This window comes from Arachis hypogaea, chromosome 20 (assembly GCF_003086295.3).
Source record: "Arachis hypogaea cultivar Tifrunner chromosome 20, arahy.Tifrunner.gnm2.J5K5, whole genome shotgun sequence".
Classification (NCBI taxonomy): domain Eukaryota; kingdom Viridiplantae; phylum Streptophyta; class Magnoliopsida; order Fabales; family Fabaceae; genus Arachis; species Arachis hypogaea.
The window spans coordinates 130,550,543-130,568,710 of record NC_092055.1 but is presented as its reverse complement, the minus strand read 5'-3'; the positions used below and the strand labels follow the sequence as shown (position 1 = coordinate 130,568,710).

General features: G+C 33.9%; 1 protein-coding gene across 4 annotated transcripts; it reads right to left on the bottom strand.

The window, feature by feature from the left end:
- Positions 1–2,301: 2,301 nt before the first annotated feature.
- On the bottom strand, positions 2,302–13,123 carry LOC112782570 (pantothenate kinase 2). 4 transcript variants are annotated; one of them, XM_025825019.3, is made up of 23 exons: positions 12,821–13,123; positions 11,804–12,202; positions 10,985–11,197; positions 10,766–10,818; positions 10,309–10,425; positions 9,716–9,835; positions 9,510–9,604; positions 9,337–9,430; positions 9,040–9,171; positions 8,107–8,219; positions 7,813–8,005; positions 6,510–6,721; positions 5,925–5,969; positions 5,787–5,835; positions 5,234–5,316; positions 4,989–5,105; positions 4,672–4,735; positions 4,287–4,433; positions 4,034–4,192; positions 3,588–3,671; positions 3,006–3,200; positions 2,850–2,921; positions 2,302–2,640 (listed from the first exon to the last, which is right to left on the bottom strand). In XM_025825019.3, the coding sequence occupies exons 2-23, from the start codon at positions 12,105–12,107 to the stop codon at positions 2,551–2,553; spliced, it is 2,751 nt and encodes a 916-aa protein (XP_025680804.1). In that variant the 5' UTR covers positions 12,108–12,202; positions 12,821–13,123; the 3' UTR covers positions 2,302–2,550. The 4 variants fall into 4 exon arrangements, with proteins under 4 accessions (XP_025680804.1, XP_025680805.1, XP_029152013.1 ...); XM_025825020.3 differs by having other exon boundaries at positions 12,382–12,838; XM_029296180.2 differs by having other exon boundaries at positions 12,297–12,822.
- Between the last annotated feature and the right edge of the window lie 5,045 nt (positions 13,124–18,168).

The window sequence follows — 18,168 nt, the reverse complement described above, 5'->3', positions numbered from 1 at the left end:
AATTTTTTTATCTTTCAGAGAGTCAATAATACTTCTCTAAATTCATTATTCTTCAAGAGCCAACATTCTCAATTTCAATATCAATCATGCACTGTTAATTCATACATTCAGAAGATAAATGCAAGGCCACCACATCAAATTAATTGGAATAACTCATGATATATGTAAAACTTATGTATCTTACTGTTTCTTTTTCAAATAATTTTTTCTTTTTAAGCATGGTGAGGATACAGAGGATATCTTATAACAGAAATAAAACAAGAAAATAACTAGAAAGTAACAAACTACTAAACGTGATAATGAACTTAGAAAAGAAAACAGACAATAAATAAAAGTACAGTGAAAACAGAAATAAAACAGATGGATATAATGTGACTCAACAAGCTCAGTGGCGGCAGCTGCTGCTACCCCTGGAGAATCCAATGGAGCGTTTGATCTCCTCTATGTCACGCCCTTGATGAAGAAAGAAAAACCAACCTTGATGAAGAATAGAAGAAGCGCGTGCAACAGCAATACAAATAGACAATCCCAAAACGTCCTAAGCAACGCGAACGAAGATTCAAAACAGAATTTCAAAATAGAGAAATTTTGGAAAAAGATCAATAAAAATGGAGTCACAAGGAAGAAGAAGAAGAAAGTCTTGAGAGAAAAGAAGTAAATTCTCAGAAGTTGAAGCGAAAAAAGGGGAAAGAGAAAGAAGATTGTGTGTATATAATCACTAGGAAGACTGAATAAAAGCTACAAAAGATCAAGATCGACTTAGACATGCTTGAACTCGACCTAAAGAAGCTCGACCTCAAGTAGGGGCACTGTTCATACCCTTACCCACAAACTTAACCATGCCCAAAGGGATAAAGCCCAATCAACACTATAGATAATATTCATCTCTATGTTACCATCTACCCGGCCATACAGAGGTCGGACACGGCAACATGGGGCTAGCCCTACTTAGCCAAATAAGTAACTAACCCCTACAATTTTCCCTACTTATCGAGAGAAGAGATTTCAACAACCTCCCTACCAAAAGGGAGTAACCAACCTGTCATCAAAAGTGGAGCTACTTAAAAGGTGGTTATTAATTCTACATCGACACTTATAAATATCCTGACACTCTCAGGTATTTTTTGGAACTCCAATCTACATAAAAACCTAAAATTCTTACTAACTTAAACATTCGAATCCCTTGCAAGTACCATCCCCCACCTTCACTAAGACGTCAAACGACAGCACCTCATCACAAGGAAATGTCGAACACAACCCCAAAAAGAGTTTTGACCTCACGTTCAAGTCCAAATCACAATTTTAGGTAACCCCCGAAACACTACTCATCATGTATTTGTATACATTTATACATATTGATTTACATAATTTTTTAACTAAATAGTAGTTCCAAATTTGTAATAAACTAATAATAGAATAATCAAACTTATTTAAATTAGTATAGTAATTTTTTTTTTGAGATATCAAATATGTATTTTTATACACATTGACTAATTAAAAGTTATTTTTTGTACATACGTGACATAATTGTTATTTATTTAGTTTTAATTTAATATATTTATTAAAATAAGTAGATGATTATTAATAATAAAAGATGTTTTGTGAATATTAATTTATCTTAAAATTAGTCATCTATTTGTGTATATCTATATTATTTTATTTTTTATTTCTAATAGAATAATTAATTATTGAAATAATCAAATTTTTTTTTATAAATATATAACATCAATTACCATTGTTGTATTTTTACTTGTATTTTACTCTATAAATATAAATTTGATTTAATTATATTACTTATAAAATTTGATAATAAATATGAATGAGATAATTTCATATTTCTATATACAAATAATTAATTGATAGGTTAAATCTAATATTCATGTAACATAATTGAATAATAATTAGAGAAAAATTTAAAGGCCGACAATTTTAATTTATATTGGTAATCACTTTTAGCTAGCAATTTAATTTTTTAGCCTAACAGTCCAATTCCATATTTTCATCCTACACTTTTAAATATTAATAACTAACTACAGTTCAAAAGCAATAAATTATGCTAGTTTTATAACATTACCCTAATAATTATTAATTTGGTATAAATATAAAAAATGTCAGGAATAGTTCGATCAAGAACCACGCAAGTTGAACCTAATCTCATTTGGCATTTAAAACTAGTGTGGCTACCGAAGCAATGCATGGAAAATTTTAACACTAGAGTATATAAATTTATGTTTTTTTACTTTTTACATATTTATATTTGCTTTATAAAAGGTAAGATGGTTAAAAAAAAAAGTAGACATATACGACGAATGCAAATATTATCTTATTCATCTAAAGTTTGAGGCAGGCTAATATACAAGGTTTAATATAACAATTGGTACCTCAATTATTCAAAATTTAATTATAAAAAAAAAGGATTATAAATAGTTAAATACTAGTGCATTGTGCACAAATACAAAAATAGTTTTTTTTTTCTTTAAAAGAAAAAAGAATTGATTCACCATCTTTTCCCAGAAATTTGTTACAGATTCCTTCCATCCAAGGAAAACTTCAACTAGCAGGCTCATACTTGCAAATACAGTCATATATGTTCCCTTTTAACAACTTTTCAGCCAATCTCTGATTTTTCACCATTGCAAGCTGCCAAAAACATTCAAAGAAAGTGGAAGAAATTAATGTGATCAACCATTAAAACAATTCTCCAGAGTTCATTAATGAATAATGAATAAGAATTAAATTAGAATACAAAACAGCAAAACCTTAAACTAATTATGAAAACATAAAAAAAAAAGTGCCAAATTGAAATTGGCCTAAGCGCAAAATAATAGCAGTAAACCATCTTATCTTACCTTCAAAGCATCACACTTAAATCGAGCATTGAGGTTAGTATGGAGAGCTCTACCCATCCCTTCCAAGATTATCTGCACGAATCAAAAGCTTAATTAGAACATCGATATTCTTAAACCGACGAAAGTGCTATCAATTAAGCTGAACAAGTCCCCCACCAAATCGGCATCTTTGGCTGCAGCAGCCAACTCGGAACTGACTTGTCGTAAGTCTATACACGGACTACCACACCCGTTCTCAACAACCATCAACGGAACAGAAGATGATTTTCCTTTAGAGCTGCGTGAGCTGTTAATCATTGCATCCACAAGCAAGCCTCCAGCTTCAGCAGCACGCCTTAGAGTATCGCAGTGCTGTATAATAGAAATTTAGTTTCGCCAAAGGATACCATAAGTGAATGTCATACCAGCTTTTCATTCCAATCAAGGGAGATCTACATTACCAGGAAAGGAATTACATCTATTCCTACTCCAATTCCAGTTTAGTTTATTTGGATTTAACCTACAATCTACATTGGGTCATAGAGAAACAAAGAAAGTATCTAATCAAAAGGAGTAGTGAAGCTCCCATTAGATGCACAGCATTAAACAAAAAAGTATTTTCAAGAAGATTCCCTAACAGGGATTTAGAAAGCATTGTATTTTCTATTGAAGGGAACAAAACAATAAAAAAAGTTAACTGAATTACAAAAAAAATTAGATGTGAGCTTTCAAAGTGAGTGTTCGGAAAACTATACAAACCTTGGCAGCTTCGGCTACAATATCAGGAAGCTCCATTGCAGTCACATCATTTAAAGCGGGAAGGGAGTTTGCCACAAGAACCACCTAATAGAACACATCCAATGTTACCATCATAACATAAAATTTCTAGCCAATGTGCATAGTGAATGTATAGAAGGAAAACTGACACACCAAACATAAATTTAATTGATTTGCAAAATCGCAACGCACAGAAGAAAACACAGGAAAATTTCGGGGATATGGCATATCTATTTGCTAGCTACCCAATAGGTGTTGACAATATTACGGGTAACAACTCTAGCAAAACAAAACATTATAACCACATATGAAATTCAATGAATTTATGATGAGAGTTTAACACCAAAGGTAGAATACAACCATATATATGGTCCAACACAGTTACAGTAATTTTTTTTTTTTTTCTGAAATACCAAACACAAACTCACTTCAGTTCCACGACGGAGGAGCTCCCTTGCCAGGGGAAGCATCCCTAGAACAATGTCAGCACCTGAATTGTCTACAAAAAGCAAAGCCCTTTTATGAGGGGGCTTTTTCTTGTCCCCGGTTCCTAACATTCTCTCTTTGAAGAGATCAAAATCATCCACCTATATCACAAAAATGTTAACAATCAACTTTTTAACAATGTGATTGAATTCAGAAAATGAGTACGCTGAACAATGAGTATGTTTCTCAACATACCCGCCAAGGTCTCTGCATTTTATTGCGACTCATTCTGTAAATTTCAATAATAGTTCCTTTATGATAGAGATCCACACATGCACGAGATCCCCAATCAAAAATATTCGCAGCAAGAACACCTTCAATCAGAGTAAGCAGCCTTGTTTCCTGAAACAAAGGATGGATGCAATTGCATGCAACGTTACAGAAGTTAGGGTGGCCTGTGTGTTTACAGAACCACAGAACCACGGAGACTACGTACTGAGACTAAAGCATCTCAATTAAGCTATTCACTACTAATGCACAAAAAATCATTTTCCTTAGAAAAGCATAACACATGACAAATAAATTATGACTCCACTCAAACAAAGTACACTCAAGTATCATAGCATTTAGTTGAGCATACCTCATCCATACTATCAATCTCCATCAACAAGTCAGGTAAAACAGCAAGTGATGCCTCGTTTTCCCTGTTGTAAACATACAGAGGAAAATAATGTTAAGGAATATAACACAAATTTATGTTTACATTGCAAGAAGGAATCTATGTTTTCAAAAAGAAAGTTCATAGATTAAAACAAAGTAACAATACATTGTCATGGGTTTTGGCCGTGGCAACAACTTCTCTGACCATGTGTATAAGGTAGTCTAAGTTTGTTGACAAGAAAACAAGACAGGAAAACCTTGGTTTTACGGCTATATGAAGAAAGAAAGCATAGTTACCTCTGTTTTATACTTCTATAGGCATCAACAAACTGGAACTCTCTCAAGCACTCTTCCCTCATTTCCAATAAATTGGCTAGGCCTAATTTCCCATATGCAGCAGGCTCCTCCATCAACCTATTGAATTGGTGTGTTAGTTTATTGAAGAGAAGAAAACAAAAGCCAAGTACAGAATAAGCAAATAGATGCCAAATTTTCAATAATGGTACCAAACCATCAAAACAGAATAGGAATGTCAGTATTACCGTGCCAAGTGGGCAGAAAATGCTCGAGCAAATGCATCACCCCTTCGTTTGGCATCATCTGTTCTGCCTTCACTTGCTACAGCCTATCATATTTTAATCGAGAACTTACAAGCATATACTGCCAAGAAAGAAGTTTCACACAATTTGTTTTGAAAATTTACTTCAACCAAGATGGACAACACAATATACCCAAACAATAAAACAAATAAACCAAGGCTCTGATGCACCCCACTGTATGTTCTTCACAAGAACAATAAGCATTTATATTATGTGGTCCAACCAATGGAAAGGAAAAATATGAAAGCTAAAGTATAAATGAGAATGTTTATCATTAACATTGCAATTAGTCAATAAATTCAGAGACACAGACCAGAAAAAGCTTTTTATTGTGACGTATGTTTTAAATTTCCTTTCATCTTTTCTCCTCTTTTGTATTCGTACTTTTTCATATGTATGTATGCATGCATGTATTAACATTAGTGAAAATTGATTATCAGTTTGATTATTGTAAGAAATGTCTATACACAGGTAGAACCTAGTGGCTCTTTATTACCTTGTCCACAAGATCTGGCAAGTGCTCTGACAAAATAGTGAACCAATATCTACATCAGTTGTGAATTTCATGTTAGCCATAAAAGCATAAAAAACTATGAATCATGGATCAAGTGTGAAACGATGGTCAGTTACTTACTCTAATTCACTGGGATCTGCAAGATCAATTGTATTAGGCTCATACCTGTACAAACACAATTCAATATCTGTTAAAACATTAAAAGAATACTATTACGACAACACCAGCCTTTGCCTTGTTAGGTTGGGTCAACTATGATCCATATTATAAAGATTCAGCAATATCTTTTATGTCATCTGTCAATTTATTGACAAAATTTTCCTTTTTTATGTAGGTTTGGGACCCACTATATAAAGATTTGCAATAAATGGAGGGGACAAAACAATAACATATAACCACCTTAGAATAAGAACTTTGAAGTAGTAAAAAGATTCAGTGATGAATGACCAATCATTCCATAGTCAATATATATTAACCATGCATATCATCTAAGAGCAGTGGTTTATAAAGTGGAGGATCAAATCTTGATTATTGGGTCTTTCAAGTATGGCAAGAACAAAATTATTTACAAAGATTTCATAGACAAGATTTGTTTCCTTACAATAACCACTAAATCTATGTGTATTGGTTCATGCATGCACTGCGCCATCAACAAAAAAAATATGGGCAGCCCCATCAGCCACCTCATTCAGCAATCAAGCTTACGTTTTTGGGTCTTCTAACAATGGGAACACATCCAAAGTGGGGACAAGATGGAGAACACCAACATTCAAAGCACTTGCATCGGACCGTAGAGAACTTCCTCTTGATAGTGGAACATCAAAACCACCAAGTCCAGTAGTTCCAGCAGCTGGTGTCATTGGAACAGGCGCAGTGATCTCAGTTCCCTTCCGCAAAAACTTCTCCATCCACGAAATCTGTGTTGGAAAGTCAGAGTTAGATAATGTAACAATGATAGAAATAGGGGTCTGAAAACAGAACTCTATTTATCAAACAAATATTACAATAGATGAAGCGATCCGTAAAAGGTTAAAAACTGAAAGCAGTACAAGTAACTGTTTTGACTAGAAAACCAAAGGAAATCATTGCCACGAATATCCAGTCACTCCCAATTCACTATAAAATTCTTCACTCCCAATCAGAATAGAATCCTGTCCCTCAGCACCCAACAACCAAATATGCTATGTCTCTTATCTGCTAATCTAAACCTGAGATTTGCAAGAAACTATAAAATCCATCAATTCAAACTAACAATTAAGTCTTAGCAGACATACACTTTTGCTTCTTCAAGCATATTCAGCTTCCCCTCTATTCATTCTAATAAAAAGTTTGTAAATATCTACAAGTGTACTTTAAGAAGTATATATAATAAAAAGTTTAAATCATGACATCAGAAATTCACAATACCTAATCAAAGAAAATAAATTAACTTAAATTAGCATACCCAGCACAGCAACCAGAAATATGTAGCAACTTAATAAGATTCAATGATAACATACACTTGTATGTAGGAGCCCTCCTTTTTTTAAAAGGGTTCAACTTGATAGCAGTGTTTACAAATAGTGATACTGATGCTTCCCCAGTTAACTACCTTTACTTCTCTTTCATAATTTTGCATCCTATTTAAATGCTTTCATTTAATCATTTCAAGCTTCCACCCTTTCAATCTTCAGTAATTATTCTGGTTGATAGGCAACTATTGCAACTAAGTTGAATATGATTCCAAGGGATGACATGAAAAATTATTCCAGAGAATCTTATTAGTGGAGTCACTTTATCAAATTTTCTTATTGTAATTTGTGATTTCCAAAGATAGCTCTCTGACACGTAAGATGGGACCCTTTTTATGGTAATGGAATTTATGCCCCCATGACAACACATTCTTATTAAATAGATTTCTTCATAGCTGAAAAGTTAAGCAAACTTGCAGAAGCAGTTAAAGCGCATATCCACTTATCTCAACCAAGGAAGCAGTACAAACCAAATATTTTGAATTTCTATCACTTGCCTTCTCATTCAAATCTCCAAGCGGTGGGCCATGAATCTTGCCTCCTGTATATGGAGCGCCCATTGGGAACCTTTCGACTAACTGATGCACCATGAGGTCATCTAAACCATGTTTTTCATAACTCATAAATGCACCTAAAGCTCCCAAGAAACCTTCGTGTCGCAAGAACATTGCTTGTGCCTCCCCTTTGGACCTAAATGACAAATTATAAAAGTTAAAAGACAAGAAAGTAATCTAATTTAAAAAGGGAAAGAACAATTCTAGTCAGGTGAATTCGTCCTGCACTTTACATACCAGAACTGAACTGCAAAAGAAATAGTGTCCATGGTATAGGCATGGCCCCTTATAAAAAATCCTCCAAAAAAGATACGTTTTAACCCAAATCGCAATGCATTCAAGTAGGATATCTACACAGAAGGAAGAATAAAACAAGATTGGTCAGGTAATTGCTGGAAGAACATATAGCAGAGTAAAACATGAAAAATACTGAAGGCATATTCCAGACAGAAAGCACAACCCAGAACTAATTCATATCATCTTCATGTACTCAAAGTGCATTTGAATTGCAATCTTTCCATTAGATTGCATTTGGATCAAACGAAACAATTCTTAGCCAATACTAAGGAGGATAATAGATTTGAAATTCAACCTGTTATCACTTAGATCTTAAAAAGAAATTTGAAATGGTTAAAGAACCACTATAACTTATATCAAGTGTCAACTAAAATTAAGAACGATACTATAAAGAACGAAAAACAGAAAGGGGGGGGGGGGGGGGGACCCTTAAAAGTACTACGTCCTCTTTAAGCTCTCCACCTTAGGATAAGCTTTTAGGAAAGTTTTACTTGATATGGTACTGGAGTTATGAACTTATGATCAAGTACTCAAGCATTTGAATCTTGCCATCAATCAAGCCCATAAGGCTTTTGCATAAGCAGGCATGTTAGATATATAAATCAATCGACCTTTGCCTAGCAACTTAATATTTTAGGATAGTCGGTCTTTGATGCATATAAAGTTGAATACAACAATATTCAATCAGCTGAATATAGAACCTCACATTCTTATCTCCATTTTATAAAACTGTGCCTCAATATTTCAGAGGAGAAGATAAGAAATAGTGTAAATTTTAACCACTAGTTTCAATATCTGCATATTTCTTACATATGACAGCTAGATTTATGTATAAATATAAAGAAAAGGATAAACCTAGCATTATCAATTCACCTGGCCAATATTGTATGATATCATCCTCAGAAGAGAGAGCGATATATCTTCGGGTCTGTAGTCTTCAAGCTCCTTTTTTTCGGATATAGTTTTTCCAAAGCTTGATGCAATAGTGGAAGCTGATAGGCCAATCTATAATCATTTAAAACCAGGAAATACTCAGCCATGTGATTGATAAAAGAAAAGATCAAATTATTCATATCTACAAGATCCGCAATATTAGACCAGAATAACATTTCTTTTTCTTTCCAATACAATGAATGTTTATATGGAAATAGAAGCAGCTGCAAAAGTTACCTTAGAATAGTCCAATCCACCATAAATGTCCCCAACAAGCATATCAATAGTTCTATTATCTCCTTTCTGACTCAACTCAAGCAACTCGTCAAAGCTGGAATTTATTGCAACAAACACCTTGTCGATAGTGAAAATATAGAAAATCAAAATCATAGTCTCAAAAGAAAAAAGACCTCTTGCACTTTGTTAACAGTCTTCCCAAGCCCCAATAAGTACCACCACCAACATTTGTCCCACTAACTCTCTCAAATTTCCCATCTCCATCAACCTGTGTCAACACACATTGGAAGTATAGATCACAACCTACTTGCCCTAATCAAACATAACCCAAAGAGTCAGAAGTTAAATAAAAATAGGAACAAGACAAAATGTACCTTACCTTGATCATACTAACACCAGATCCAATGTTGACTAGTAGATAAGGAAACAAGTCATTAGGGTCAATTTGAACAAACTCTTTCTGGCCTTCCATGTGTGTGAAAGCTTCATGCCGAATTGCCTACTAAGAAGTGTTAGAACTTCTGATCAGAAATAAAAAATTGGCCATGTAAAAGAAAAACTATAAATCAGTTAGCAAGAACGAAGTAATAGCAAAGAATGCACCTGTCACACTCCAAATTAAAAGGCTACAACTTGTTCCCTTATGACAGAAAGAATGGTATGACTAAAAGAAACCAATTCAGAAAGTTTCTTAAAAAGAAAATTCATATTATTGATTTGAAATTCTGAATGCGTGAGGAGTAAGTGCCTATTCATGTGATTCTTTTTTTTACTTTTATCAAAAGGGAAAATAAGTTCTAATAGAAGACAAGAGTTCCTACTCATACTTACGATAACATCTACAACAAAAGATAATGCGACATGTGTAGAATCATACATATTTATCAACTCAAGGTGAAATGCATCCATCCTATGGAGCTAACCTAAACAAGACACATGCAAATTGCAAAACAATTTAAAACTAGGATCCACCTTTAGCAAGAAATTTGCTCCAGCAACAAGACAATCCATTTCATCTTCTTTGTCCAGACTAACTCCAAGTCTTTCTTTGAAAAGGTCAGTATACTTGTATGCTCCACCACCAGTAGCCTTTGTCACAAAATTGGAGAATTAGTATAGTACTTTAATAGCAAGACCACAGAAAGAAGCAAAAGAAGTGCTACCAAATTTCTTAAATCCATGGTTTTGCAGAACAGACACTGTTTATGAGCAATACTACAAGCAACAAACAAAACCAATGGAAACATCCATGATTTTTGTTTTCCAATACAAGGGAAAAATAACACAGTCATTATTTTACAATCACCACAAGTGATAAATAAATTACAAACAATAATTTGAGGATATACCCACTGTGCGTTTACACACACCCACTATAAAGAACAACCGTCCAAATATGTTAAAAATAAAATAGCAGACTCAGAGGCACCTTAATTATCGCATTCCCATCAGTTGCACCATCAGCGTACGGTGATTCTGCCCCTATAAGCCAGACAAATCAATAATTCATTAAGCCTTAGAAGTGTTGAGTGAAGTTGAAGGAATGGTATCAAAATTACAAAATAATATTGCATGCATAATAATATCTTAGAAAAAAAATGTGGTAGAGAAGAGACTAATACAAGTATTGTAGTGAATAAGACTATACCGCCTCGATGAAGTTGCTTTGAATTAATGAAATCTAAGCACTCATTAATCTTTCTTGTCTCAAACTTCACAAAGTGAAGCCTCCCACCAAGAATAGGGAAGCTTCTCCTATTACCATTAGAAAGTCCAAGTCTCTCCTTCACACTCCTCTTCCTTTTATCATCAGTTGATTGGTCTTCATGTCTTGAGAAATATACCAACTTTATCAGTGATCCTGCCCACATATTTGAACAAGCTCAAGCTTTAGACATATTTCATATGCGACCAAACTTTCCTTTCTTAAAATTAACTATGTAAAATAGAATTGACCAAATCCTAAGTCATTAACTATGAAGCAAAAGTTTGGAAATCCCTTAAGGAAAAAAGATCAACAAACTGCTATGGGTACCATCACAGGATCCAATAAAGTTTGTTTTATTTCCCACAGTGGAGAGCTCAATTAACAACACAAAATTCCCAGAGGAAAGGAACAAGACCAGGCTAAAAAGTGTAACATAAACATGAAGAAAATAGAGTAAAGAACCCTTTTAGGCAGAAATAAAGGAAGCCCCTAATTTACTGTTTTCATATTAGAAGAGTAAGCATAAAATGCACTATAACTTCTCCCTGAAAATGAGAAACCATAAAAAAAACTGCATGCAATGAATGTGACAAAATAAAATTGTGGATAGAGAGTAGAAAGGGGTAAGCAACCTCACATCACCACCAACAACAACAACAACAAAGCCTTGTCCCACTAGGTGGGATCGGCTACATGCACCACCATTAAATCATTAACAATGCAGAAACAAGAACAAACCATAGCATAATCAATCAATACCTCCAATGTCAAGAGCAAGGTGAGACAAGTCATCAGACTGATTTGGCAACAAAATAGTTGGATACTTCTCTTCTACATTCCCTTGAATCTCGGCTTTGCTAACATCAAGTTGAGGCCTTGAACCTGACCTCTTGATTGAGCTCCCAGCAGAAGGAGACATATCACCCCCTTGACCTCCCTCTTCCTTGTCCTTCTCCAAAAGCCTGTTGTGTACACTCTTCTTGTTGCTGCTGCTATTCTTATTAGCTTCAGCACTTTCTTGGTCAATTCCAAGAGCTTGAGGTTTTTCTGATAAGCCAGCCATTTAACTTTATATATACCCCTAAACTCCCAAACTCCCTCCCTAACCCTTACCTAACTGCTTCCTTTCAAAGGCTATACTTTGGTCACTGGTCCAACCTACACTCAAACAAACAACAAACACATGTTTTTTATCCATTCATTCTTCATGGTGAAAAATAATAATCAATAAATGGGCAAATTACAATATTACTTATTCACTACGGAAACATTAACATAAGATGAACGCATTCATTTGAGGGTTTGTCATTGACCAATGGATAAAATTCTAACCCTACATTTCCTTCTGCGACCCAATAAACTGATCACTCGACCAATCCACAATCCAGGATGTTACACAAAAGGTAGCTTGTACTTGTACACCAAAAATAATCCAATGACAAAAGGACAGCTGAAAACAAATTCAATTCTACAAAAATTGTCCGTGGAATTCTTATCTAAACTAAAAGGTGGGCATTGAATGGCCCTAAGTCCCTAACCTAAAACGCCGTAGAAACGGGTGTCGAATTAACTTAACAATTTTTATTTGTTGTACGAAAAATATAGGCTTGGGAGTGAGATCATATAGAGACATAGACCAACCCCATGATAATTAAAGGTCTGAGTTAGACATAAAAACCACGGTGAATGAATGAAAAGGACGTGAGGGAAGAGGTGAAGACATAAGCTAAACTAAGAACAAAAAGAGAATAATATCAAATGAAAACGATAAATTACCTGAGAAGTGCGGTGTGTGAAGATGGAAGAAGTGAAAGGTTATGTTTTTGTATTCGATGGCTTCTTGATTGTTGGTGGTGAGTGTTGGAGGCGGCGCGCGTGCTGACACGGGTTTTGATCAGATTTGATTTGGAATCAGAGCTGAGTTAAACTCACGGACATTTACCATGTACGCGCCGCGTTAGCGCGTGGTGCTTCTTTGATTGCGACTTTTTCTCGGCTCTGTTCTCGTGCGTGACCAAATTATTGTACTTGTAACTTTTGTAGCTTGTAAGAATCTAATAAGAAGAAAATGGATAACTCGGACCAAAATCAAAAAGAGAAGAAAACATAAACCATCGGTTTTGAAAAATGAATTAATCTAATCCAATATTATATATATATATATAAAGATGAATTAATCTTAACTTAAACTTTAAATTTATTTTAAATTATATTTAAAATTTTGCTACTGTTTGGTTCAAATTATTTATTCGATTTAAATTTTAAATATTAGAAGATAAAACTAATTTAAAGTTAATAAATTAAAAAAAAACAAAAATAAGAAATCATTTTTAACTATAAAAGATTTAAACGTCAACAAAATTAATTATAAAAGAATAAAACTAACTTTATACCCATAAAAGATGAATTATGTTCGGCAAAAGTGATCAATCGTTAATTTTCTTTTATCAACTTTGCTAAGTAATCAACTAAGGTACCAGAAAACTACAATGTGGCACTACAAGAAATACACTAAGTACCGTTGGATTTAGTGTCAAACGTTAGCAGCGAGATTCCCTCGGATTTACCGTCAAATTAGGTAGAAAATTTATAACCCTAAAATATTACCGTCCGAATAATATTTCCGACGGTAACGTCAATGGTAATATTTGGAGGGAAAAAAAGAAATTTTTGCTGCGCCCACTACTGTCGGATTAATCCGACGGTGAATCCGATGGTAACAGTGCCCTAAACAAAAGCGCGAACGTTGTCTCCTCCATTTCGAATTTCACACACTCTCTCTTCATCTCCATCCTCTCTCTCTCATCACTGCCACCACCTCCGTTTCCTGCCCCCTCTCGTCGCCGCCGAGAGCACCGCCGTCATCACCCCCTCTCCGTCGTCACCACCATTTGCCGCCACAGCAAGTCAGCAACTTTGACAACCACCACTACAACATTCACGTCTTTCTTTATTTCTGTTGTTCTTTATTACAGGTTTAATGAACAACTCTTTTTCCAATTCATTTAATTTTAGTTTAATGTAGTTTAGGTTTGAGTAGAATTTCAATTTTAATTTTGAATCGGTTTTAAAGTTAGTTCAATTTAGTTTTCTGATCTTAGTGAATTTAGGTTGATTAAGTTAGGTTAGATTCAATACATTAGGTTTTGAATAGTTGAAGTGTTTGAAATTGTCTAATTATGTTAATTGTTGTGTGGATGACTATTTTGCGGAGAGTATTTGATAATTGTTTATTTTAGTTTTGGTTTGAGTAGAATACTAGAATTAGAATTTTAATTTTGAATCAGTTTTAAAGTTAGTTCAGTTTAGTTTTCTAATCTTAGTGTATTTAGGTTGATTAAGTTGTGTTTGATTCAATATATTAGATTTTGAATGCTTGAAGTGTTTGAGATTGTTTAATTGTGTTAATTGTTGTGTTGATGATTGTTTTGCTGAGAAATTGTTGCTAAAATTATTTTGTAATTTTTTAATTTTGGTTTGATTTAGTTTAGGTTCGAGTAGAATTAGAATTTTAATTTTGAATCAGTTTCGAAGTTAGTTCAGTTTAGTTTTCTAATCTTAGTGGATTTATGTTAATTAAGTTATGTTTCATTCAATTCATTAGGTTTTACATTATTAAAGTGTTTAGAATTGTCTAATTGTGTTAATTGTTGTTAATTTCTATGTTCATGACTGTTTTATTGAAAAATTGTTGCTAAAATTGTTTGATAATTTGATATAAGCAAAGGAAGGTGGGTCGACCACTCCGGCTGTCAATGATTCAATTTGGGGTCACCCGTATGACCTACAGATAGAACAAAATCCACCTGATAGGTTTACTCTGTCGCGGTTCGGTCAGGACATGATGGGCAAGGGACTGAACTGGTTGGTTCGAAAGAAGTGAGCAGAGGTTTAGTATGTTTAGGTTCAATTTTAAAAATTAAGTTAATGTAATTTTTTGTTAACCTTTTGTATGTTTACCTAATCGAATTTTAAATTATGCTTTAAGAATTAAGTTAATGTAATTCTTAATTAATCTTTTGTATGTTTACCTAATTTAAAATACAAACACGACGAACATGAAAAACAATAATGGATTAACCCTAATTTAAAAATACAAACACAATGAATGGTATAGTTGAACTTTGATTGGACTTCCGCAATTATAGATTTGACCTTGATGGACGGGTCAGTCTCAACCAATGGCCTTATAGTCTCAGCAACTGTGTCCGAGTCCAACTTGGAATGATCCTATGAAATCATTCCTATGGTGCACATGTGCCTACCATTGTATCTCCGTATCTCCCAACAACCTTCTTTTTGTATCAAGCTGGCTCGAATAAGCCAGTCGCACCTACGCTTATACGTCTTGCATTTTGCATAGAACGTCTGTGGCTCAGACTCATAAACATTGTAGTCGACTCCTCTAGAGATAGTATAACTTCTGATTGCTGCGACGACAGACTTTCTAGAACTATATTCCATTCCGATCCTAAACTCCATGTCCTCAGGATCAGTAACACCTACATAAAATAGAAATCGTTACTGATTGAACCATCCAAAATATAAATGAAGACAAACGTATTATTCACTCATCACATACCTATGTTTACATATTCGGGAAATTCCGGTGCATGCAGGGCATCAAGATCCAAGATACGCATAAAAGGTGGAACGCTCATCAGTTGACTTACTGCGGGAGGAACCAATACATTCTCCACTGCTACCTCACCTCCCACAACACCATCCTCATCTTCGTCACCGGCTTCATAAGTAGCTTCGAAGACCTCTTCGCTATCACTGTTCATTACTTCATACACTTCAACTCTATCATCCTCTATATCTGAATAATGTTGAATCCCATCTTTTTCTACATTTTCAAACTCAACATAAAGCTCAATCTTTGGCTGTCGCACTTGAGTCTGCCGGTGAATTTGGAACATATTTTGCATACTGGCTTTGTCAATGATCGGCATAATATCAAACTGTATTAGACCACCAAAAACTATAACAGGATTTCGATACGGAATATTGCTCACTCTCCTCAACATATCGTTCTCCATGCTTTCACAAAGACCGTTCTTAAGCTTAATGAACGTCATGGTAAATGGAACTACAAACGAAAATGGATTCTCGCACACAAAGCTCACTCCCTCATGAGTATTCTGTATAATCTCACCGTTGTGATACACCAACAAATTTTCGGTACCCTCCATTACACTAGTAAAACACTAAAAAACTCTCTTCTTCGCAATGAAATGGTACTGAGCTTTGCTTTATATAGGGGGAGCACTCAGCACACCTTCCACGTGTTGCACCACCAACCAACAAGAGTGAGAAACGTGTCAACATGCCCCCACGTGCTAACTCAACACGGCCCCACGTGTTGCATCACCAAGCAAGCAGACTTCGCCACGTGGCAACCACGCCCTCCACGTACTGCTGGCAACACGCTCCCTGCATGTTGGAGCTTCTTCTGACATGTCCACTAATTTGCAAATACACTCACTGCACCCATTTTCAACTAAAACACCAATAATATTTCTATTTTATAAAAAATTAGCTGCGTTATCTATCACACTACTGCAATAATATTGTTGAAATCTTATATTAATAAAACAAATAATAGTTAGAATTCTACTTTTTATTTATATAAATAAAATGAAAGATCTATTATATTTATTACTAATTTTACAACCAAAATGTGCCACATATCACTTTCTCATTGCAACTAAAATCAAATCTTTTCTTCCAAAATTAAGGAATTCTCTCCTTCTTCTTACTAACTTTACAACCAAAATATGCCACATGTCACTCCCTCATTGTAATTGAAATCAAATCTTTTCCTCCAAAATAAAAAAATTACAAGTGTAATAACCCGTGCCATGCACATGATAAAATTAAAATCATAATTTTAAGTTGTTTTGTTAAAATTAATATGAATTATAATCATTTGATTAATAAAAAAGCAACATTTCATGCGTTGTTCATTTTTTCTTAATCTGGTGTTAAATATATAAACTCTAATGTAGTTATTAATCATTTTCATTAATATACTCTAATGGCGAACACGTGACAATGTGACTGGGTGGGCGGCGATGGCGAGCATTTGATGACGCAATAAGTTTGTTCTTTATGTCGTTAAGTGACCGCTAGATTTGTTCACTTCTTTGGGTTTAGAGTTGTTTGTGGGTTTGGTTATAACAGGTAGCAGTTAGACCCCAATTATGATGAGTTTCGTGATCCTGGTCAGCGAAAGAGGGGAATTGCTAGGTAGATTTATGAAAGTAGGTGAGGTAGTTAAATGGGTGGGTTAGGGAATTCTTTGCTGTGATTCTGTTTGGAGCTGGGTTAAATGGATTATGTCTGTGTTTGTGTTTGTAATATCTATTTAGTTTAAATTTTATTTTTATCATATGTTACAGTTAATTTTAAAATATTTATTTAATACACTATGTGCTAATACTAAGAGTATTTTTTAAAAAGATATATACGTAAAAATAGATATAATATGATTACAGATATAACGTAAATAAATATATTAAATAAAAGGTTAAACCAATATGCTTACCAATGCATTTGTTAAGTTTCGCAAATTGGAGAATAAGCATGTATTCGGTTGCTTGGTGATCACGTAAATAATTGAGTAATTGGGTTGCAAATTGATTCCACAGTGTGCACCTTATTTTTTCATCATTTCTAAATAAAAGCAAAAATTAAGAGAAATAAGTAGTAATATATCATGAAAAAGATAAAAGATTTTTGCATATGAATAGATAATTGTTACAAAACAAAATCTCGTTATAAAATATTAAAATTTCACATACTGCAAATCGTAAAGATCAACCACAATGTAATAGCCACTTCTCCTTATTTTTGACCATGATATAAGCTCTCTTTTTTCAGTCAAGAGTCCAATAACATCTAATTAAAAAAAACTGAATTAAAAGTATCAAATTAAGGACAAATAAATGAATAATATAATAAATTACTTATAATTTAAAGAGATTTTATCAATTTATTTTATACTAAACGATAAAACTAACAATATATTAGTAAAAGGATATACCTTTAAAAAAAATTAGAATACAATTTCAAACATTTGCATAACTTAAATGTTAAAATTTATGTTATCGATAAAATGA